The 24,952-nt window shown below is 38.1% G+C and overlaps 3 protein-coding genes across 9 annotated transcripts in view; 2 read left to right on the forward strand and 1 right to left on the reverse strand.

The window, feature by feature from the left end:
* LOC139935796 (uncharacterized) overlaps window positions 1–24,952 on the forward strand; it is a 144,074-nt gene that overhangs the window by 96,163 nt on the left and 22,959 nt on the right. The window lies entirely within an intron of this gene.
* LOC139936605 (transmembrane protein 33-like) lies at window positions 161–11,944 on the forward strand. Its single transcript, XM_071931446.1, has 8 exons — window positions 161–211; window positions 1,323–1,463; window positions 1,990–2,084; window positions 3,136–3,323; window positions 4,851–4,918; window positions 5,960–6,093; window positions 7,178–7,261; window positions 8,905–11,944. The coding sequence occupies exons 2-8, from the start codon at window positions 1,365–1,367 to the stop codon at window positions 9,038–9,040; spliced, it is 804 nt and encodes a 267-aa protein (XP_071787547.1). The 5' UTR covers window positions 161–211; window positions 1,323–1,364; the 3' UTR covers window positions 9,041–11,944.
* The window catches only part of LOC139935792 (dachshund homolog 1-like), an 80,128-nt gene continuing 72,537 nt past the window's right edge, over window positions 17,362–24,952 (reverse strand). For 6 of the 7 annotated variants that reach the window (XM_071930385.1, XM_071930381.1, XM_071930384.1 and 3 more), the window contains 2 exons: window positions 23,969–24,062; window positions 17,362–22,666 (listed from right to left, as the gene is read on the reverse strand). In XM_071930385.1, coding sequence (XP_071786486.1) covers window positions 24,010–24,062 — 53 coding nt within the window. In that variant the 3' untranslated portion in view covers window positions 17,362–22,666; window positions 23,969–24,009. The remainder of the gene's footprint in view (window positions 22,667–23,968; window positions 24,063–24,952) is intronic. The other variant, XM_071930383.1, reaches the window with a different exon arrangement.

A 24,952-nucleotide genomic window follows, 5' to 3' on the forward strand; every position in this document is an offset into this window, starting at 1 on the left:
ATTGGGGGCGCCTTTTTCATTCAATTAAAAAAATGAAAAGGGGATGAAAAATTTAATTATCGTCGCAAGAGGGCGCTAGAGTACAATAGTGTGGTACCAACTCTTCAAAGATCAATGCCCTAAACCTACACCACGGGGACGTCTTGGGACTTTGTCGTAAAATAATTCAGCAAAATTTCATCAAGTTAGCAGATCATCATCAAAAACAGCGGTAAGAAACACTCGTAACTTCGATCATACTATTCTGAATTTTTTGAGAATATATCAACCATAAATAGGCTAAAGTTCTGTATCCGGCAGCCACTCCGCCAGTTTTCTACCTAAGTTGAATTACCCAATTTATTTGTACTTTGTTTGTCGACGTCTTTCTTTCCGCAGATCTTGCATTGCAATTGCATTGTGTACATTTTGTTCTAGTTTGCAGACCAGCAAATTGTTCGGCATGATTGCTTATAATATTGATTAGTTGATTATGAATCATCTTGCTGAGTGTGATCTGATGATATGTGTCTCTATGTATCTATTCAATTTAGTATCAGATTTAGATTATCAATAAAGGCCTAGGATTTGACATGTTTTACTTTGAATTGATTGATCAACTCCCTTTCCTTGACTGATGAGTGATGGGGCGTATTGGCTACCTCAATGGGTGAGGTATCATCATAAAAATCATCAAATACATTATAATTATTTGGTGTGCAGTTAGACCATGTGTGTATCTACTTGCCAGGTAGAGTTCAGTTTGTTCTTAGACTTAGAGAACTGTCTTGCTTTATTCTACTCTACCGGGGAGTAGATGTTCGGAGTTCGGGAGACTTTTCAGTTCTAGCCTTTTTTTTAAAATGTTTATTTTGTTAGTTACATAAAAACATACCAATGTAGTATACCAACAGCGTAAACAAAGGGGCTAAATCATTGCAATAGTTCAATACTTATAAAGAGTAGGCCTACTGAGTAGACCACCTGGGTGGATTTCACAAAGGTAGTCCTAACTTAGGACTAGTCCTAGGCAATGCTAAGAGATAGGAGATAGGACCAGTCCTAAGTTATGATGAGTTACTGGTCCTAACTTAGAACCAGTCCTATCTCTTAGCATTGCTTAGGACTAGTCCTAAGTTAGGACTACCTTTGTGAAATCGACCCCAGGGAAAGTTATAAAGAGTAGGCCTACTGAGTAGACCACCTTGGCTAGTTATCCCATGGAGGTGGTTATCCCTATGTTGGCGGCTGGTTCCCTATTCTTTCAATATCTTTGTTCGGGGTGCCGAGCAAATTTATTTGTTTATTTTTTTTAACACTATTTATCTTTCCCTATCAAACAGGTTTTTCAGTTCTATTAGTACATCTCGGGATACGGCTTCAGAATGCCTGTTATTGAAGAGATGAATGATGAAGACGCACAGCCAGATCAAAGCCCACCTACTGGCCAAACACAAAATGGTGGTGGTCTCTCAGCCGTGTCAGTAAGTATAATGTGGATATAATAGTAACTTAGGAGCAACTAACTGTCAGCATTTAAGTTAACAAATTCCAAAGATTTTATGAGATGAGTGGATTCAACTGAGTGAAATATGATTCTATGTTTATTTCTCTGAGTGGATTAAACTGTGTGAATTCAAACGAGAAAAAAAAATTGGCTGTTGCAAACTGCATAACAACCAAAAGGACCTTCTAAAGCATGTATGGTGAGAGGCCTTTGAGAGACCTCTAGTATCGAAAGGTCACGCTACTAACTATTTTTGTGCAATTTCAATGAGTCGATTCTACGTTTATGAGATGAGTGGACTCAACAAAGTGAAACTCAATTAGTCAATTCTGCTAAGTGATTTTACTTAGTGGGGTTCAACTGACTGAGTTCCAAAGAGTGGATTCAACTAAGTATGTTTCATTGAGTTGTGTCAGCTGATTAAATTCCAATGTGTGAATTTTGGTGAAGTAATTCAAGTAAAAGGAATTCAGTAGCTAATGAAGTTGTTAATTTTGTGTCAGAATTACTTGGCGAGTAACAAGCTGGATTTGTGTCTGCTGCTGTCCAGAGTCACTACAGTTGTGTGTAGTTTCTTCTATCTAGTACCAATCTATGGGTAAGTTCATTTCACCTGTTTTTTCAGTGTTTGTCGCAATTTTGGTGTTGGGGGGGTTCTAGCCAACTAGAAACACTTCTCTTTTTGATAAGTGCACTGTGTTTTTTTTTTTACAAGCATTACACAACACATGGGACCAACGGCTTATGACCCATCCATAGGATGCAGTAATACTAATTGTGTTAACTTAAAAGTTTCTTGCTAAAGGACGCAAGTGTAAAGACCAGGGTCCAATTCTGCTTACCCCCAAATTATGCGCTTATGATCACGATTCCCGGCTTAGCCATTCCTGGGTTTTAGCCATTTGCCGAGACGGCCTTTGTTTTCGTTCAGACATTTTTCCCCCATGTTTTATACTTCCATCTGAAAAAAATCATGTGAAACTTGTGGTAGCTCAATCCGAGGATTAACTGTCTTCAAAAACACAAACCGTACATCAAGTGAAAGCCTGTGCTGTAACATAGATCCAGCAGCAGTTTGAGTGTTTCATATTCCTTTGTTGACAACATTAACAAGCCAACTTAGCTTAATCACCAGTCAACCCAGTTATATCAGCAGTAAGCCTAGCCTTATGTCAATGCCTTTGTGTCCGAGACAAAGCTGCGCAGCTGCAAAGTGACTGGCACTTGGAAGGGGATTACTTGCTTTTGTGTGTTTTCACTGTTATTCATAAAGTTCCAAACACAAATTATTCTTAGTTTTATACAAATTAGTATGGTGCTGAAAAGTAAACCAATCACAATTTGTAACAGGTTAAGTTTTGCTGCCCCGTTAAAAATAAATAATAAAAAAACAGGCCTGATACTTCACTGAGGCATCGAAGGGGCTATTGCCTCCGTGCCCCCTGGTCATTGCCTTGGTGCCCTTTAAATGCTCCAGTAGAAATGTACAATTTCCTCATAGGGTGCCCTCTACCAAGGAGAAAATGCCTTGGTGCCCTTGCCATTTTAAAACAACGCATACAGGCCTGAAAGAAAAGCGTTGGAAATTCCTAATTAGTTGGAAACTTGACCATTTTTTAACTACGCCGTTTGTTTTGTTGAATTTTCAGACCTCAATCAGCCCAAGTATTTTACCAGCGTGCGATCATCTGCAATGGTTTGACGAGTGCTTTACGTCTTCAGCAGCGTTTACCGTCCTTCCAGTTCACAAGGATTTACCTCTCTCTGCTATTAATGGAAGACAGTTGTCATAACCTCTTCTATTCACTCATCTTTGCCAATAGCCAAGCCATCACACGTATCCTTTGAATCAGACTGATATCATACATAATAATAATATAAGTACTAATATAGTGCTTTATCCCGGCTGATACTTTACAGGGGCAATGAAGGCAATTGCCTCCATGCCCCCTGGTCATTGCCTTGGTGCCCTTGAAATGTGCCAGTAGAAATTTACAATTTCCTCAGAGGGTGCCCTTTATCAAGGAGAAAATGCCTTGGTGCCCTTGCCCCTTCCAAAAATGAAGCACAGGCCTGCATCACATCACTCTAATTCAAATAATATGATAGAGAATCAATGAAAGAGAATCAATGATAGAGAATCAATGATAGAGAATCAATGATAGAGAATCAATGATAGAGAATCAATGATAGAGAATCAATGATAGAGAATCAATGATAGAGAATCAATGATAGAGAATCAATGATAGAGAATCAATGATAGAGAATCAATGATAGAGAATCAATGATAGAGAATCAATGATTCTAAATAACTCGGATATGATTCACCGTCCAGTTACATGTAGAAACAAAAAAGGGATCTTGGATAAAAATTGTTTAAAAAGTCTATCATGGCGTGTCATGGCCAGGCGGTTAAGAGCACCGAATTTAAACGAAGCAAACAGGGGGCACTTTCATAGAGCTGCTTAAGCAAAAATTTTGCTTAAGCACGAAAGTAGCGCGCTTATTTTACACATGTTATTGGCCAAAATGTCATGCCATATACATTGCTTGTGACTGGTATTTAGCTGTTGTTTACTTAGCATAACACTTGAGTGGAGTCTTGGCCAGTAATCTGATTTTACTAAGCAAGGATTTTTTCGCTTAAGCAAAAATCTGTGCTTAAGCAGCTCTATGAAATTGGGCCCAGGCCTGCATACATAATAGTAATGATAATTCTAGGTTGTTAGATAGCGCTTTATCACACCTCTAGGGCGTATGAAAGCGCACAGTATTATTACCTGCAAGTTACTACATTTTGAAGTATGAGACCATGGTGCAATGGTTTACAAGGTGCTGTGGCACAATATGCTGCCAATCAAACTAGAAACACTTCTCTTTTTGATAAGTGCACTGTTTACAAGCATTACACAACACATGGGACCAATGGCTTACGACCCATCCAAAGGATGCAGCAATACTTAAAAGTTTCTTGCTAAAGGACGCAAGTGTAAAATACCAGGGTCCAATTTTCATGGCTCTGCTTACCGCCGAATTCTGCGCTTACGATCACGATTCCCCGCTTACGTGCAAGCGCCGATTTCTGCGCTAGCCTGGTGAGCGTATAATGCCTAGTAACGCGGAGTATGCACGCGCAGAAGCCAAAATTTGCCGCTAACCCGTGAAAAACGCATACTGTAAGCACAGAATTCCCTGCTTCCATAAGTGCCGATTCTGTGCTTACGGTAAGCAGAGCCATGAAATTGGGCCCTGGACACAAACCCACACTCTGCTGAACAGAAACATGTTTAGCGACGCAAGTATAGACAAGCCAAGACAGCTATGAGTACTCTAAGTGATTTGACATCCTTGACTCCAATAACAGTGGCCCTGACACCGCCATTATTATTTGCTCTCCTGCATGCATCAAACTTCATCAAGAAACTTATCAATGTAAGTATGTAATCACAAAAATAGAATTACTTTGAAGTTTGTGCAACCATTGAGCATTGAAGCAGAAAAGGAAAAATGTACACAAATATGAAAATGGTATTCCTAAGTAGGCATACACATTCAAACCGGGGACCTATATGAAAATGGTATTCTTGAGTAGGTAAACACATTCAAACCGGGAACCTATAACTACGGAGGACAATAGAGTCCATGGTTCGGGAAAGGTCCACAGTTGGAAAACGTGTCCAAAACCAGAAGTTGGTATAAACAAAAGACGGACAACAGGAGGTCCACGGTCGCAGGCGTATTCACACTTGTGTGATTGTGGGTATAAAAGAGTAGTGACTCAGTCTTAAAGGGTCTATGTACTTTTTGTAGGACAAAAAAACACAATGTCCACAGATTTACACTAAACTTACACAGTTTGAAGATAATGATAGTAGAAAGCTTCCCTGAAAATATTACTTGCTGAGGTGATGTAGTTTTTGAGAAATGAGTAAAACAATGTCATTAAAATAATTTTCGTCTCGGTGCTCATGAGAAGATATTATTTAAGCAGGTGAAAACGTATTTGCATGACATTGTTTTACTCATTTCTGAAAAACTACAGCACCCCAGCAACTAATATTTTAAGACACACTTTCTACTATCATTATCTTCAAACGGTGTAAGTTTGATTTAAATCTGTGGACATTGTGTTTTGTGTTACAAAAAGTACCCAAATCCTTTAAAGGCACTGGACACCTTTGGTAATTGTCAAAGACCAGTATTCTAACTTAGTGTACTTCAACATATCCATAAAGAAAACAAACCTGTGAAAATTGGGACTCAATTGGTCATCGAGGTTGCATGAGATTAATAAAAGAAAGAACATAATTTTTGCACCTTTTAATGTGCTTTCAGATGCCCAAATAAAAAGCTTCAGGCCTGTTAATATTTGATTGAGAAGTAACCTCTTCCTCAAATGTAAGAAGATTAGTGACCAATTTATCCAAGTAATTCATAAGAAACTAATTGATTTATATCTTGTTTGTTTGGCAGTTAATGGGACCTAATAGGATGTATTTGATCCGTAAGGTGGTGGACATGCTGATTAGTAACCAGAATCAACTGCTACGATTTATCGCTCTGGATGAAATCATAATCATGCCTTTCCTTATATTCATGGTTTTCACGTAAGTACCATACTCCCTTGTGGTTTATTATTTGATATCTGAAATAAAAATGTTGCATCCTCTTTAGGTGATCCCCTGGCTGCCGCTTCCCAGATTGTATTATAAATCTACACAGCAGTTAACTGTTGTAAGGTTTCTGACTGGCATTCCCGAGCAAAGATATTTTGGTTCTCCAAAATAGTGTACCGTTTTCTGTCATTATAAAGGATGATGTTCTTACTTTTAAGTCTGATTTCCGATTTGTTAGCCCTCGGAAAAATATACATTACTGTGATAAAATAGCCTGAAAAGTGTATTAAAGCCTCTACCATGTTTACATTTAGGTCAACCCTAGTACACTATAAAAATTGTCCTACATTTTACCGAGTCATTATATTCTAATTTGAAAGTCTTCCCAATCATTAAAGGCAGTGGACACTATTGGTAGTTGTCAAAGACTAGCCTTCACAGTTGGTGTATCTCAACATAAGCATCAAATAACAAACCTGTGAAAATTTGAGCTCAATTGGTTGTCGAAGTTGCGAGATAGTTATCAAAGAAAAAACACCATTGTCACACGAAGTTGTGTGCTTTGAGATGCTTGATTTAGAGACCTCAAATTCTAATTTTGTGGTCTCAAAATCAAATTCGTGGAAAATTACTTCTCTCTCGAAAACTATGTCACTTCAGAGGGAGCCGTTTCTCACAATGTTTTATACTATCAACCTCTCTCCATTACTTGTTTCCAAGTAAGGATTTATGCCAATAATTATTTTGAGCAATTACCAATAGTGTCCACTGCCTTTAAGTCTGATTTCCGATTTGTTAGCCCTCGGAAAAATATACAATATTGTGATAAAATAGCCTGAAAAGTGTATTAAAGCCTCTACCATGTTTACATTTAGGTCAACCCTAGTACACTATAAAAACTGTCCTACATTTTACCGAGTCATTATATTCTAATTTGAAAATCTTTCCAATCATTAAGGACCCAATCTGAAGACACTGTGTACCTTTAACAGAGACACAGATATATGTATCTACTGTCCGCTTTTTTGTTTTTATCTTTTGATTGTTAACTATTAACACTAACTATTTTTTACAGAGGTCGCGTCACCTTCCTAGTGCCAATTATGTACTTCAGATTCCTGACGTTCAGATATGGATCAAGACGAAACCCCTATTGCAAGTAAGAAATTTATATCTATGCAAAGTAAATCACATAATCCAAGTGGATTGTTGGTACTGCATGGACTTTAGACAATTGTTAGACAAAATATAGGGGGGTGGGGGGTGGGGGTGGGGGGGGTGGTAAGCATGTTGAAACATCGCCACAAGATAGGTTATAAGTAAACGGTACTCACACAGACAGCACAGCACAGATAAGGGGTTGGAAATGGTATGCATGGTGAAACATCGACACAAGATAGAAATAAATAAACAGTACTTGCACAGGCAGCACAGCACAGATGAGGGGTTGGGGGACGGTAAGCACGGTGAAATATCGCCACTTGATAGGTTATAAATAAACGGTACTTACACAGACAGCACAGCACAGATGAGGGGTTGGGGGACGGTAAGCACGGTGAAATATCTGCACGAGATAGGTAATAAATAAACGGTACTTACACAGGCAGCACAGCACAGATGAGGGGTTGGGGGGCGGTAAGCACGGTGAAATATCGGCACATGATAGGTTATAAATAAACAGTACTTGCACAGACAGCACAGCACAGATGAGGGGTTGGGGGACGGTAAGCACGGTGAAATATCGCCACTTGATAGGTTATAAATAAACGGTACTTACACAGACAGCACAGCACAGATGAGGGGTTGGGGGACGGTAAGCACGGTGAAATATCTGCACGAGATAGGTAATAAATAAACGGTACTTACACAGGCAGCACAGCACAGATGAGGGGTTGGGGGGCGGTAAGCACGGTGAAATATCGGCACAAGATAGGTAATAAATAAACGGTACTTACACAGACAGCACAGCACAGATGAGGGGTTGGGGGGCGGTAAGCACGGTGAAATATCGGCACAAGATAGGTTATAAATAAACGGTACTCACACAGACAGCACAGCATAGATAAGGGGTTGGAAATGGTATGCATGGTGAAACATCGACACAAGATAGAAATAAATAAACAGTACTTGCACAGGCAGCACAGCACAGATGAGGGGTTGGGGGACGGTAAGCACGGTGAAATATCGCCACAAGATAGGTAATAATTAAACGGTACTTACACAGACAGCACAGCACAGATGAGGGGTTGGGGGACGGTAAGCACGGTGAAATATCGCCACAAGATAGGTAATAAATAAACAGTACTTACACACACAGACAGCACATCACAGTAGATAAAAACTTCATCTATTTTACCATCAAATCGTAGAGTCCACATCAGACCATGCTGCCTGTAGTTTTTATAAAGGGGCAAAAATCTTCACGGAAATTTTCACTGGGTCCTTCGAAAAGAACTTACATAACACTTTCCAGGGGCTTGTTTGCCAGCTTGGCAACTGGGTTAATCACAGAGGCGCCAAGGAGAAAGAACCACATCAATAACAAAGAAACTGGGTTTATGTGGTCTGAAATACTAATAGTGTCAACTCAACATGAGCAAAAGTCACCAACAGAGGGCTCTCTCCAATAATTCAAAAGTTAAAGAGGCAACTAACAGATTTTTTTTTATCTAATTACTATAATTTTTTTTACATTATTACGAAGTTAATTGAACAGTATAAAAGGGTTTGTATTAATGTTGGAAATTGTTGGGTACTTTAAAATTCTAAATGTCGTCTTGTATAATTTGTGTTGATTTGCAGGCAGATATTTCACGAGCTTCGTATTGTGACTGAGACTTACTGCAGCAAGCCCAACACACCACAATTTCTTCGCAATTTCTTGACCAAGTGTATCACGATGATCTCCAGATTTGCTCCACCAATGCAACCGCAGTAGTGGACTCAACAGGTTAGCCCAAGCGTTTACAGAATAAGCCATATGCGAGTTGATTTGAAAATTGTGTCGTACAATGACTTGCTTAGTCACAAAGGGTGCGTTCGATTAGCTTCCGTGGGTCGACCCTGGTCTGCCTTGGTACGTTCGAATAGCTTTGAAATCATTCCAGGGGCTCAGCCCCAAGTGCCCTGCTTGTGGAGTGGGTCACTTTGAGGCTGGCCCCAGGTGCATGACGTCACCACGAGAGGGTGAGTGATTGTTCGATAAGCTGACCCGAGTGAGCAACCCAGGGTCAACACAGGGAAGCACCCAATGTACAGCTTACATTTGAATTCCTCAGACTATAGAGACAGTTGCTATGTCGAATGGTTCGGGCAAGCTTTTGTATAGCAACCTCCAGATGAGCAAACCCTGGTACCATTGTGCTATACACGTCCATTCATAATTATGTATGGGTGCTCACCGTCTCTTACGTAACTTCGCCAAAGCTTGCCCCTAATCATGTGACATAGCAACTGTCTCGATAGTCTGATGAACTCAAATTAAAGTGGTAACTTGTGATCAAGCACGTCATTGTACAAGACAATATTCCAATCTAACACACAAATGGCTTATTTTACCCACAGGGTGTGTGGCATGTATATGAAAAAGGGTCGTATTTGACAAGTTTGCCAGGCTTAGCATCTCTTCAAAAAACAATACATTGTTATCGTATCCACGGTTCTTTTTCTGTGATCAAAAGTAAGCAAAAGATCAACTAATGAGCAAAAAGTAGGTTCTTTTACATTCATACCAAAAGCTGGTTTAAAGCGTTTGGTAATGACTTGAAAATGAGTGGCAATAAAAACTTACTCGGTAAGAAGTACAGTAGCTTTGGATAGCAGAATGCATTTTGAGAAACTTTTTACTGCAGACTACTGCGGTTATGGAAAAAGGTTTAACTTCTTATCCCCCAAAAATCAAATCTGAGTAGCATTACTGACAGTAACGCTTCTCAGATTCATTGCCTTTTTAATTATAGACGATGAGACCTATGTTTACATTCAAACCGCCCTCTGTTGACATAACACTGTACATGTCATGTTTCGCCGGGCAAAAAGACGCGTAGTCACGGTAAGATTGCGTGTACTTTCTAGCTGGCTGCCAAAACACAAAGGTTTTGCCAGGCAGTATGCGCGCGAATCATGTTATGGTTTTCGAGTGACGTCAGAGGTCACATCGTCTTTACATTGGTGGAGATGCACTTCAGAATTCTTTTTTCCTATTTATTCCCAATGCAAGAAAAGCATTATTTATGCATCATTTGTCCTTATTAACTGAATATAATGATTTATGTGCAAATCTAAACTTTACCTAAAATAATGTGTTTGTTGATTCTCATCATGTTTAATAATTAGGTTGTAGATTAGAAATTTATTAATGATCTAATGTAACATGGATTATAAAGACTGTTAAGAACGGAATCAAATGAACAAACTAAGGTTTTGATTGTTGGCGCTTTGTTTCTTGCAAACTCAAGTATTTGGTTTGCGGTCACAAAATTACCCTTCTTGTAAATCAATGTGTGTATCTACTTGCCAGGCAGATAATGTTCTTTCGAGAACTCCTCTTGCTTTATATTCTACTTCCGCAGAGTAGATTTTCGGAATTCTAAGGACTTCTCAGTTCTGAAAAGAACTGTCCTGCTTTTAAACTACTACCTCGGCGGAAGGTAGAAAATCGGCCGGGACTACTGCTTAAGCTATAATTTGATCGTTATTAACTTCACAACCGCAGAGTTAGCTCCTAATTGGTCTCAACGTTTCGACTAGCTTGTTAGCTAGCCTGCTCTAGTCATCGTTAGGAAACTCAAGTTTATCAAATGATAATACAGGACAAAAAGTGCTATCGTTATTGGCACTTTGGTTCTAGCAAACTGAAGTTTATCAATTGGCGCTTTGGTTCTTGCAAACTCAAGTACATGTATTTGGTTTGTGGTACTTGCTATCGTTATTGGCACTTTGGTTCTGGCAAACTGAAGTTTATCAATTGGCGCTTTGGTTCTTGCAAACTCAAGTATTTGGTTTGCGGTACTTGCTATCGTTATTGGCACTTTGGTTCTAGCAAACTGAAGTTTATCAATTGGCGCTTCGGTTCTTGCAAACTCAAGTATTTGGTTTGTGGAACTTGCTATCATTATCGGCACTTTGATTCTGGCAAACTGATGTTTATTAATTAGCGCTTTGGTTCTTGCAAACTCAAGTATTTGGTTTGCGGTACTTGCTATCGTTATTGGCACTTTGGTTCTAGCAAACTGAAGTTTATCAATTGACGCTTTGGTTCTTGCAAACTCAAGTATTTGGTTTGTGGAACTTGCTATCATTATTGGCACTTTGATTCTGGCAAACTGATGTTTATTAATTAGCGCTTTGGTTCTTGCAAACTCAAGTATTTGGTTTGCTGTACTTGTTATCGTTATTGGCACTTTGGTTCTAGCAAACTGAAGTTAATCAATTGGCGCTTTGGTTCTTGCAAACTCAAGTATTTGGTTTGCGGTACTTGCTATCGGCACTTTGGTTCTGGCAAACTGAAGTTTATCAGTTGGCGCTTTGGTTCTTGCAAACTCAAGTATTCGGTTTGTGGTACTGGCTATCGTTATCGGCACTTTGGTTCTAGCAAACTGAAATTTATCAATTGTGGATGAAATCTTCAACAGTAATTATACAGTAATTCTGATTGCAACATTATACAGGAAGCTTACCATTCATATGAATCAGCATTTATCATTAGTCTTGTACATACCTAAAACTGTGTGCTTTCCCTTTATGACCATACTTCTAATAATTAAAGGAACACATTGCCTTGGATCAGTCGAGTTGGTCTTTGAAAAGCGTATGTAACCATTTGTTATTAAATGCATATGGTTAGAAAGATATTTTAAAAGTAGAATATAATGATCCACACACGTATCACTCGAAAATGCGTGGTTTTCATTTTACCTCGTCGACAAACATGGTCGGCCATTTATGGGAGTCAAATTTTTGACTCCCATAAATGGCCGACTGTGTTAGTTCTCAAAGTAAAAGGAAAACTACACAGTTTCGAGGCAAATGTGTGTGGATCATTGTATTTTACTTTTTAAACATCGTTCTAACCATATGCATTTAATAACAAACGGTTACATACGCTTTTAAAAGACCAACTCGACCGATCCAAGGCAACCGGTTCCTTTAAACATTTGTTGTCCATTTTGTAAGTTCTATGTCTCTACTTGACATAGATTATTAGATACAATGTGGGATCGCATTAGTTTTATCATTCTATCGAGTGTTCTTCACCAGTTCTCGGCTACTTCTTTAATGTGATCAAATATACATCTAAGAATTGCCAACAAAATAGTGTCTTGTATTTTTCTTGCAAGCTTGTCTTGACCAGTGAGCATAGAAAACAATGATTGCGGTTGTACTCTGTGTGGTTGCATTGCTCTTGCAGTATATACTCCTATAAAGGAAACTATGTTTTCTGCATCATAACACATCCATAATGGCTTCTTCGTTCATTTCCGTCACTCAGTGACGCTCAAGGCGCTTTAACATATAATGTTTTCCTGCAAGGTTGAATTATGAGACCTAGTCCTTTTACATATCACCATGTAATGTTTTACAAGGTGCTGTGGTGCAATATGCAGCCAACCAAACCAGGAACACCGGGGCAAACCCCTTCTTTTCGTGATAAGTGCACTTGGTTCTTTTATGTGCATTACACAACACACGGGACCAATGGCTTTACGTCCCAACCAAAGGACAAATCAGGTGTCATGACTGGGACTCGAACATCAAAAGACACATTTTACAAACGAATATGTTGTTTAGCATTTTTTATATATATTTCTGTTTATTTAAAGGGGAGGTACACGTTTGGTAATTACTCAAAAACAAATAATATTGACTTAAAAACTAATTTGGTAACGAGCATTGGAGAGCTGTTCATAATACAAAAACATTGTGAGAAACGGCTCCCTCGGAAGTAGCACAGATTTTGAGAGGTAATTTCTCACTAAAATAATAAAAGACTTTCGTTTATTCCTAACTGAAAGCACACAAATTCTTCCAACAAGGGTGTTTTTTCTTTCACCATTTTCTCACAACTTCAATGACAAATTTAGCTCAAACTTCTCACAGGTTTGTTATTTTATGCTTATATTGGAATACACCAAGCGAGAAGACTGGTCTTTGACAATTACCAAACATGTACCTTCCCTTTAATAGCCTCACTGTGTCTGTTCAATTGTATGCAAGTAGATTTATAAAGACATTTATCAGACTTTCCGCACAGAAACATTGACACAGGTATACACTCACCATGCAACACTTTTTCCCTGTACAATGAGGAGCAAAGGGTACTGGAATTCATGCTTGAAGTCTCCCTTTTCCAAGGTGTTATTGTGTATCCCTGGTTCCAGACCTTCATCCTGTTGTACAAATGAGAATTAGGAGATCGATAGGCTGCCACTATTGGGTGCGTTCGATTAGCTTCCCTGGGTCAACCCCACGGTGCTCACTCGGGTGAGCCCCTGACAAGAGCTAATCGACGATCACTCACCCTCTCGTGGTGACGTCGTGCACCTTGGGCTGACCTGGGTGAGCCCCTGGAATAGCGTCAAACGCTATTTGAATGTACCAGGGTTAGACCAGGGTCGACCCAGGGAAACTAATCGAACGCACCCATTGTTTATCATTGTACTCAGCGTATGGGAGGTATGCAAACCATCCTTTTAGCCGAGGCTTACAGCAAAGGTTTGGGCGATTCATATTTTCTCCAAAGAGAAAAATAATTATTGTACATTTATTTAAAAAACTTTTGTTACCTTTACTGTGTGTCATATTCAAAATGATATTCTCAAAAACAAGTTTATTCCTGAAATTTGAGGAAATCCTGTTATCAAGTGGTGGAGTATAAGTGTTAGTTTAAGTAAGTTTTGTATTGTAACTATTAATAGACGATGTGACCTATGTTTACATTCAAACCGCCCTCTGTTGACAAAACACTGTACACGTCATGTTTCGCTGGGTAAACAGATGCGAAGTCATGAGATTGCGTTTACTTTCTAGCTGGCTTCCAAAACACAAAGGTTTTGCCCGGCGGTATGCGTGTGAATCATGCTATGGTTTTCGGGTGATGTCAGAGGTTACATCGTCTATAATTCAGAATTGTTCACCCTTTTTGAATAAAAAGAGTCGTCGTTACATTTACTTGTAAAAGAATCATGTGTAAAGGTTCAAGTGTCCAACATCCTTGATGTATGCACTTTTGTTAAAAGACTGAAATTGTAATCACCTCCAACATGGGCCCATTTTCATAGGGCTGCTAAGGCAGAAAATACTGCTTTTAAAATCCCTGCTTAGCTATAATGAGCAGGATACCCAAGTCACAAATTCTACATGTTTTTTAGCTGGTAACCCTTTAGCTGGTATTTTTGCTGGTAACCTTTTTCTGGTGGTTAGCATAATTTTGTTTTGCTTAGCTTATGTTTGTGCTTAAAGGCAGTGGACACTATTGGTAATTACTCAAAATAATTATTAGCATAAAACTTTACTTGGCAACGAGTAATGGGGAGAGGTTGATAGTTATGAGACATTGTGAGAAACAGCTCCCTCTGAAGTGACATAGTTTCCGAGAAAGAAGTAATTTTCCACAAATTTGATTTCGAGACCTCAGATTTAGAATTATAGGTCTCGAAATCAACCATCTAAAAGCACAAAACTTTGTGTGACAAGGGTGTTTTTTCTTTCATTATTATCTCGCAACTTCTACGACCAATTGAGCAGGTGAAATTTTCACAGGTTTGTTATTTTATGCATATGTTAAGATACACCAAGTGAGAAGACTGATGTTTTACAATTACCAAAGGTGTCCAGTGTCATTAAGAACATAATTTTGTTTTGCTTAGCTTATTTTTTGCTGAAGCAGTGCTATGAAATTGGGCCCTGGTTTATAGTTATTGTGTACATGAACATGTACAGTCTGTGTTTTGTATAAGAATGGTACACTTCAATAGACCCTTCCCAATTCTGTAAATTGCATGTAGCGCGTGCGCACTTACGTTTTGGTTGGCAAAATGAGGGAACATCGCGCTGTTTTGAACACGTGCGTGACGCAGACGCGACTGCGCATCTGCTCAGTGCACAACTCTATGGCGTTTGCCAACCAACAGGGTCTGTACGCATGCATGAATATAATTAGCATATTTCATGGGAAGGGTCCATTGTCCATCAACCCAGAATGGCATTGGTAGTATTGAAGTTGCTACTTGACTAGATTGCTTTGTGTTCCCATCAAGGTTGAACTACTTTAACTAAACAAATATCCTGGTGTAAGAATATCTGTCAACAAGGCCAGACTGTGTATCAACAGCCCCTTAAATGCACTGGACACTATTGGTAATTACTCAAAATAATTGTTAGCATAACGAGAAGTGGAGAGCTGTTGATAGTGTAAAACATAGTGAGAAACGGCTCCCTCTGAAGTAACGTAACTTATGAGAAAGTGGTTTTGTCTTACTCAAATAATTAAACTTCAGGCCTGAAGCCTTTTTATTAGGCATCTGAAAGCATACAAAAGGGTGTTTTTCTTTCATTATTCTCTTGCAACTTCTAAGACCAATTGAGTCCAAATTTTCACCGATTTATTCTTTTATGCTTATGCTGGGATACACCAAGTGAGAATACTGGTCTTTGACAACCACCAAACGTGTCCAGTGCATTTGACAAGGTGCATCAGAGCCACTCATGGTTAGTAAGTGTAATTACTTTGTACAGAACATGAATGCAATAAAGTATGAAGTTCAATGTTTATTTTCTTGTGCAAAAAGTCTCCGTTTCTAACTCTTGACCAACAGAGGGCTCTGTATGGCTCTTTGATTTGTGCAAGTATTGTGTTAGAGCATCAATAATGCCTTGAGCCAAGACTAGGTTTTGAATACCTCCTTGTCCAGGTTTGGTTTCTTGATGAGCGGCCTGATGTAGGAAATTTTGAGGCTATCGGGGAAACAACCAGAGCTGAGAGATTCGTTGACAAGATTAGTAATGAACGGTACAAATATATCAATGTTTTGCTTCATGGATGTTTACACTTGATCCAGCTCACAGGATTTTGAAGGAGATTTCATAATAACCCTTTGAATCTCAGCAACAGTGGCAGGCTCAAACACAGATAGTCTACACTCTTGTTGAAGATGTGGCAATGTCTTCGGCACGTTGTAAGGACTGATGAAAATGATGAGCGTTTGTCTGATATCTTGGTGACAAAAAATTTCTGGAATTCATTTGCCAAGTCCTGATCGTTGTAAGTGGATGGAAGGACATGGGTTTTGGGTTTGAGCAACAACTTACCAATTATCTTGAAGAGCTTCTTTTGATCTCCTGAGGAATCTTGTACTTGAGATGAATAATGGGTGATCTTTGCCTGGTTGATCAAATTCCTGAATTCTTGTCGTCGTATTTCCATTTGCCATTTTTCGCCATTTCCACTGATTACTTTTAATTTTGTGAAATCAGCGGTTAGCTTTGGGGGATTCGAACCCACAGCCTTGTGATTGCAAGTCCTGCAGTCTAACCACTGGACCACTGCAATATTCCCCATGGCAACCCCAGGGAAAAGAGTAGTATGTTATGTGCTATTGTAGGCAGCTATTACTGGATCACCACATTATAATGCTTTGAAGCATTGGGTGGTGCCCGTCCATAGCTGCCAAGTTAGACCTAGTCTTACCGAATCAAGGAACCACAAGATACAACAGATAGGTGGTCAAATGAGTTCAGGGTGTGGCAAAAACACTTCTTAGTTAAAAATAAATATGGCTTCTCATACAGCGCTCATATCCGTCACTCAGTGCCCTCAAGGCGCTTTGACATTCTGAATTTTCCTGCAAGGTTTGGGGGACTACGTCTTGAATTACAAGACCTACTCCTTTTACATTCTTGTAGAACCATCTAATTGTTTACAAGGTGCAGTGGCACAACATGCTGTCAACCAAACCAGAAACACCGGGGCGAACCCCTTCTCTTATCGGAAAGTGCACTGGGTTCTTTTACGTGCGTTACACAACACACAGGACCAACGGCTTAACGTCCCATCCGAAGGACGAAGGATCATCGTAAGTGTCTTGCTTAAGGACACGTGTCATGACTGGGACTCGAACCCACACTCTGCTGATCAGAAACACCAGAGCTTGAGTCCGATGCTCTTATCACTAGGCCATGACACGCCATATGATCATTTTGCGCACATAATCAGTCACAAATATTCAGCACAGTTTAAAATACAAAGTTTTCTTTCTTTATTGCAATACCACTTAGTAAAAGGTATAAATTAACGAAATGACCATTACAACATCCTGAAATAATAACATAAGTTAATGAAAGGTATAACAAATGAAAGTCACACGCTATGTTCTTAATTCGATCAAAATAATAAGAGGTGGGGTTCCTATAACCAACATTGTAATGGTATTGCTTATGTATATTGATTCCAACTCGGATACTGAGGGATAAAACATTACCCATTCAAGTATGCAACGACTTATGATACAAACAATAAAATCCCCTTTTTTGCTATGGTCCGACTTTGTCTTTCCTGAAGCAAGCTGTCTTCAAAGGAAAACACCTACCATTACGATTCATATTGCAACTTCAAAAGTGTTACTGTCTAAGGCCCTATTCGAAACCACGGCTTTGGCTTCAGGCTCCGTTCTCTCGTCTGAAGCCCTGAGCACATACACAAAACATGTGCAATTGTCAAAACAACCGGCGGGGCCAAGCTAGCCTGAGCCAAAGCCGAAGTTTCGAAAAGGGCCAAAGACGCAGTGTTTGAGAATAAACAGGTGGTTGAAAAATGAAATAATGAAACTGTAAAGCAGTTTGTAAAGGAGGTTAATGGTGGGCCAGCAACAGCTTAACAATATCTTTGTACAAGTTTAAAACTACAAAAAGAAATACAGGAAATATTTTACAATGATTGCAACTAAAAACGCTACTTAAACACACACATCCAAACCTACATAATCCAAAGACACATGCAGACTGCTAACTTCTACAAGAAAGACACTTAAAATACAAATCAAGGAAAATTGTGAAAGATGTACAAGGAAAATTTGAAAATTTAATCTTTGAGAAAAAAGTTTGTGACATTGCTTTACCAAAAATCATGCACTGAACGTACTCTTTTAAAAAAATGTTTAATTACATTGCCGAGTATTTACATAAGTGATGCGTAGTCTACTTAGATAATATGTACATCTTTCCATATGAATGATTGAATAATGGAATTAGAACATTTCAATTTTGATTAAATGTAGTGAAAGAATTTAAGATGAATACAGTTTTGAGAATTCAATAACACAATGCTAAATGGATCTACTTTCCGGCTAGGCCCTCTGTAGATCAAATATCTCAAGTTTTACCCACTGTGTAAAACAGTAGCACGGTGTAACAATGGTATATTTCGAGTAACAATTACTCTGCCTTTATCAAGGTGGGATTTTTTATTACAATATCAATATCATTATGATTTCTCCATCTAGTGAAAATACTGTTTTGTTTATGTCTAACCATCTCTTCACTAATATTAATCTCTAAAAAATCTTCAAATATTTCAATGTTTTTTTTTTTTTTAATAGACAATTTTTGGCACATTTTTGTACATTATTTGGTCAATAAGTCACTAGATTGTCATCAATGAGCAAAATCTTAAATCTGTCTAACCTGTGACAGTATTTGGTATATGCTTTGAAAGTTAGCACACAATTTCATAGTCTTTCACCGTCCTAATTAATTATTATCAATCAGTGAAAAATAAATGTCAGTTCGACAGCGGCCATCTTAGATTTCACGCTATACAGTATACACATGCACATTATCTTGAGGCTCCAAACTAGTCAGCTACCCTATCCCCTTTCTATTGCAAATTACACCATGAAGTCAAGAAACCCTGGTGTTTAAACTATTTATGGGATAAACAATAATACTAAACTTTACAAATTAAATTGATTGTCCATTTGACTTGTAGGATGGCAGTAAACTGGCATATTGCAATACTGATTAAAGCAATGTAGGTGTATCTTAAACTAGTCTATTTAGATGCAGATTAAAGGGACATGTTGCCTTGGAGCAGGCGAGTTGGTCTATGAAAAGCGTTTGAAACTGTTAGTTACAAAATGCATATGGTTGGAAAGAATGTTTTAAAAGTAGAGTAAATATGCCTAGAAATTGCGTGGTTTTCCTTTTACTTTGTGAACTAACACGGTCGGAATTTTGTGGAGTCAAAAGTGTGACTCCACAAATTGGCATGCAGTGTTAGTTCAAACGTTTAAGGAAAACGGTGCAATGTTGAGGCACATTTGTGAGGATCATTATATTCTACTTTTAAAACATCTTTCTAACGATATGCATTTTATAACAAACGGTTTCAAACGCTTTTCATAGACCAAATCGACCGGTCCAAGGCAACGTGTCCCTTTAGCAATTGTGTTTAACCCCAACGTACCTACAAAAGAAACCCTGTACTTATAAACCCAGTCAATTGGCTTTAGAAATAACCAACTATTGTACCAACTAGGCTATCTAGTCAATTACACACTCCAAAATGAAACATTGATTATGAATTAAAAATTACATCAATTTCCAGTTCAGATAATCAGTATTATGAATGTGTCTTCCAATTATACAGGAGATTATTTTTTGAATCACATTATTACACTGAATAAATATGTTATATTAATTTGAAAAAATGAACTAATGATTACGTGAATACATTCGCACAAACTGTTTTCGAGAAAAAAGACTACGTGAACTGTTTAGGATAGTTCTATCTTGATGATCAACTCCATTATTATTGCTAATTACGAAAACTGCTAAGCAGAGTTCAGTTAGCATGTTCAGATGAAACAGACGAATCCTTTCATCTGATAATAATGGTGTTTCCCGCTAAGCAACATATCCATCTAACTTATTCCATCACATCATTCTAGTTCACATAATATGATTGAGGACCATTGATTATAAATAACTCAGATATGATTCACCATCCATTTACATTTAGGAACATAAAAGGGATCTTGGATTAAAAAAAACCACTTCGAAGTCTATCATGGCGTGTCATGTCCGAGCGGTAAAGAACACCGGATTCAAGCTCTGGTGTTTGCTCCGCAGAGTGTGGGTTCGAATCCTGGTCGTGACACTTGCTATGTAAAATTTGGGAGGTAGTGCTTTCTGCTCTACCGGCCAGGCTTCTGATTGATGATACCCAAGCCTACATCCATATGGACTGTAAAAGGGGTTACCCTGTTTCAGCCCTAGGAGTAGGTGGCAACGGCCTCTGGACAAAAATAATTGTAGCCCACACCTTGAAGTGGCCTTCAGGCCTTGTGTGTCTGGCGGAAAAAAATCTGTAAATATTTGGAATAGATTTCCCCGTTGGTCCTCTTACATTTTGTTATAGTAAATGAACCAGCAAACAAAATCAAACGTGGATAAAAAGTGGATACCTTATTATACCATAACAGTGATTAAGTGCATGACATTTATGCCAACTAGACACGTTTCATAATTCCTAAAAACTCCCTCCCTTAAACGATTGTAAATGTTTCAATATTGAGCCAAATGATTTTATTTCTGAAGTGAGATGCAGTGATCATAGAAGAATGATTTTGTTAATTGTTACAATCTTATGATTTGGTAATGTTTCCTATTTCTTAAAAACTCCCTCCATAAAAGGATTGTAATTGTTTGAATTGTGAGTTTCTCAAATTGCGCCTTTTTTTCCTTCTAAGTGAGATGCAGTGATCGTAGAAGAATGACTTAGTTAATTGTTACGATATTATGACTTGTATTATGTCAATGTTATCTTCAATTAACATTTAACTCTTCAAGTTCTCACATGCATTCTCTATTGACTAATTTTAAAAAAATATTAGCGGTTTCTGTCAAAACAATCGGACTCATTTTCAAGTCTTTGCCTTAAGCTGACAATTGGCAAGCTGTACTGGTTAATTTTGGTCCGTCATTATACAACATTGACATCTTCAAATTGTCTGTGTTCATGTATGCATAGATTAAGAAAGTCTGCAGCCGATTTCACAAAACACTGGGATGAATCCTATCTCGAGTTAGGACGAGTATCTTAGAATGGGTTCAATGAATCCTAACTATGGATACAGAACTTAACTCGTCCCAATTCCTAAGACTTATCCTATTTAGGAAGAGTTTGGTGAAATCGACGGCTGGGGGAAAAGTGTTAAATACCCTGAGATATAAGAAGAATAATAAATAAATCAAAGTTGTTTATTGGGCTGTGAATCATGACTTAACTTTGATCTTTTGTTTAATACTTAGCTACCAATTTTAGTTGTCATTTAATCAAAAGTAAATTCAGCGAGATATGTCATACTGAACTCTTTTTGGAATGTTAGGGCTTAATCTCTTGATTGTAATTCATTTTTTTAAGGTAACACACTTTCAATTGTTTTTTTTTAAAATCAAATTAATCACATTACACTTGCGCTATAAATTATGAAAACACAATAATACTATACAAATCTCATTACAATGCTGCTGAGTTTAAGCAGTTTGGCATCAACTAAAATAAATAAAAAAATATGCGATGTCCAATTTCTTGAAAAGATTTCTTCGTCTACTTTGTACAATCTTACATGCATCTGGATTTAATGTTGACGATAACCCTTAGTTTGAGTGCAATCCTGTGTTTTGATAAAAGCATCTTATCAATTACTCTTCATAATCACAGGTTTCTTACTCAGCTTTAACGTGTACTGTATGAGCCTCGTAGCTATCAGCAAACATAGTCTCCAGTATGAGGGAAACATTGCAACAAGTTCTTTTGGCTAGCTTTCTCCACGGACTTAGGCACTGGACACCTTTGGTAATATTGTCAAAGACCAGTATTCTCACTTGGTGTATCTCAACGTATGCATCAAATAACCCTGTGAAAATTTGAACTCAATTGGTTGTTGAAGATGCAAGAGAATAGTGAAAGAAAAACACCCTTGTTGCAAAACAAATTGTGTGCTTTCAGATGCCAAAGAAAAAGGCTTCAGGCCTGAAGTCTTTGAATATTTGAGTGAGCAATAACCTCTTTCTAAAAAACAAAGTTACTTCAGAGGGAGCCGTTTCTCACAGTTTTCTGTACTATCAACAGCTCTCCATTGCTCTTTATCAAGTTTTCTTTTATGCTAACAATTATTTTGAGTCATCACCAATTTAAGAGTCCAGTGCCTTCAAGCTGATAAGTTTATAACTGTGACCATTCCATTTTAATTCAGAAGTTACAAACAAAGCATTGAGCATGTGATCCTGCTCATATTGTTTTGCTCAACCTGTAGTAGCAAGAGTAGCAATGTAACGCTTTGTAAAAAAAACGCTACAAGCAGAGAGGTTGCTATTTATATTCACTCTGTTTCATGCTGTGAACTTCCATCTTCGTGACTATTTTATCGACTATCGACAGCTTGTAGTTGTTTGACAATGTTGATGTTCTTGTTGGTACGGTTGCATCTCATCCAACGAATGCAAATAATGTATCCACCTTATCAAGCTGAGAACATTGCAGCGTGCTTGTAATAAAGCTGGGCATCTGTATAAAACAATAACAATAAAATAAAAAAAATACATTAATGAAGAGTTGAGGATAATACCAGGCAAAGGATTGGCCTAGTTGACCCTATTTTTTACCACAAAACAATATTAAACAAATTAAAACAAATTATCTTATCTTTTTTTTTTGACTGCCTGTTTGTTGCTTTCTTGTAAGAATACAAAATAAACACTAATATGTAAATGCACAACAGGAAAAGCAGTTAGCTGGATTTGTTTTGTGTCACTTAAGTTAGGTTCACAACACCCCTAAATGGGATTCGAACCCCCGACCTTAGCAATTCTAGAGCAGTGTTTAACCAACTAGACCACAAAGATTGCCCGGTAGCTAGATAGAGGCAGTTCGAACCCACAACCTTTGCAATTCTAGAGCAGTGTCTTACCAACTAGACCACCGAGATTACCCGGTAGCTAGAGGCAGTTTCAATCGTATTTAAGCAGCGGGACCTATCAGTTATAAAACGACCTGTAAATTCACAGGTGATTTATCACAATATTTTTCTAGGTATAAGACATGCATGAAATGAAAGCATTAAAATGATGACCAAAGGAGACTGGTATGATGCTATGTATGACAGAATGGTGGCAAAAACACCTCATAATTAAAGCCTTACAATGAAAAGCATTTGATGTCGAAGCAAATAATATCAAAAGTGAAAATAAAAACAAAGAGACAACTCCATGATCAAAATAAAATTGATATCAGTAAATAGAGATCCCCAAAATAACTTCTACTCAATAATATTTATCAGCCAAAACACTGCTGGATCATAGAATTATTTGTACAAACAATTAAGAAAAACAGATTCTAAAAACAAGTTATAAAGTTCCTTGGTTTTTAAGACTTTACTTTAACTATTACACAAACACACTCTTGGTATTCAATGACAATATAATTTAGCAGTGCACATTAAAGGGTCTATGTAACTTTTGTAGGACAAAAAAACACAATGTCCATAGATTTACACTAAACTTACACAGTTTGAAGATAATGATAGTAGAAAGCTTCCCTGAAAATATTATGTGCTTAGGTGCTGTAGTTTTTGGGAAATGAGTAAAACAACGTCATGAAAATAATTTTCGTCTCATGAGACAAAAATTATTTTAATCATTTACAAAAGTATTTTCATTACCTTTTTTTACTCATTTCTCAAAAACTACAGCACCTCAGTAAGTAATATTTGAAGGGAAGCTTTCCACTATCATTATCTTCAAACCCTGTAAGTTTAATGTAAATCTATGGACATTTTGAAAAAAAGTACCCAAATCCTTTAATGCTTGCCTTGTATTTGTTCTTTGCACAGCTTAGCATCCAAAGCGTTTTTAGTAGTCCACACGTTTAATTCTTCCATCCTCCATTTCTTGCCAGCGATAATCTATGAAAGGAGTGAGGGATGTAGGCTTTCAATGGTTTGAAATACCACTTATCTTTGATACACTCTAGCCTACTGTTTCAGTCAATCATGCGGAGTTAGTGGGCAAGTTTATTGCATGCAGCAAAGAATCTTACATCCGTTTCAGACAGGCGCTCCAGAGTCGCGCCAAACCAAATTCTGAATATAGTCCATGAAAAGTTTGACGTCTGAAACATTTAGGACCGACTGGACACGCTAGAAGTCAAAAGATCCACTGTTGCAGTCGTTCGGAACGACTGGGCATCTTGGTTTTAGACATCGATCTTGTCTCAGAACGACTGGGCGTCTTGGTTTCAGACGTCGATCTTGTCTCAGAACGACTGGGCGTCTTGGTTTTAGACATCGATCTTGTCTCAGAACGACTGGGCGTCTTGGTTTTAGACATCGATCTTGTCTCAGAACGACTGGGCGTCTTGCTTTTAGACATCGATCTTGTCTCAGAACGACTGGGCGTCTTGGTTTTAGACATCGATCTTGTCTCAGAACGACTGGGCGTCTTGGTTTTAGACATCTATCTTGTCTCGGAACGACTGGGCGTCTTGGTTTTAGACGTCGATCTTGTCATGAGATGAACCTAATGTATATGTTATATTAAGTTCGCCTGTCTGAAACCAACATTTATTTCGGTCGATCTAGAGTCGCTCCTAATCTATTTGGTTTGGCGTGGCTCTGGCACACCTGTCTGAAACAGGGTGTTAGAGAGACAAGAAAATTGTTTGGCTTAGAAGAGAAATAAAGATGAGACTCCTCTCTGAAATATCAGCAAAGGTATTGAACTGATACTTCCCTTTCAAGAAAGTCCTGGATTGGGATCCTATTAGATTTTTATAGATTTTTCATCACTTCTTTGA

Source organism: Asterias amurensis, chromosome 4, assembly GCF_032118995.1.
Source record: "Asterias amurensis chromosome 4, ASM3211899v1".
Classification (NCBI taxonomy): Eukaryota; Metazoa; Echinodermata; class Asteroidea; order Forcipulatida; family Asteriidae; genus Asterias; species Asterias amurensis.

Coding starts and splice junctions, on each gene's coding strand:
- LOC139936605 (XM_071931446.1), top strand. CDS start 1,365: ATGCCTGTTATTGAAGAGATGAATGATGAAGACGCACAGCCAGATCAA. Junction 1,464..1,989: donor GTGGTCTCTCAGCCGTGTCA/GTAAGTATAATG, acceptor ATTTTGTGTCAG/AATTACTTGGCGAGTAACAA. Junction 7,262..8,904: donor AGACGAAACCCCTATTGCAA/GTAAGAAATTTA, acceptor GTTGATTTGCAG/GCAGATATTTCACGAGCTTC.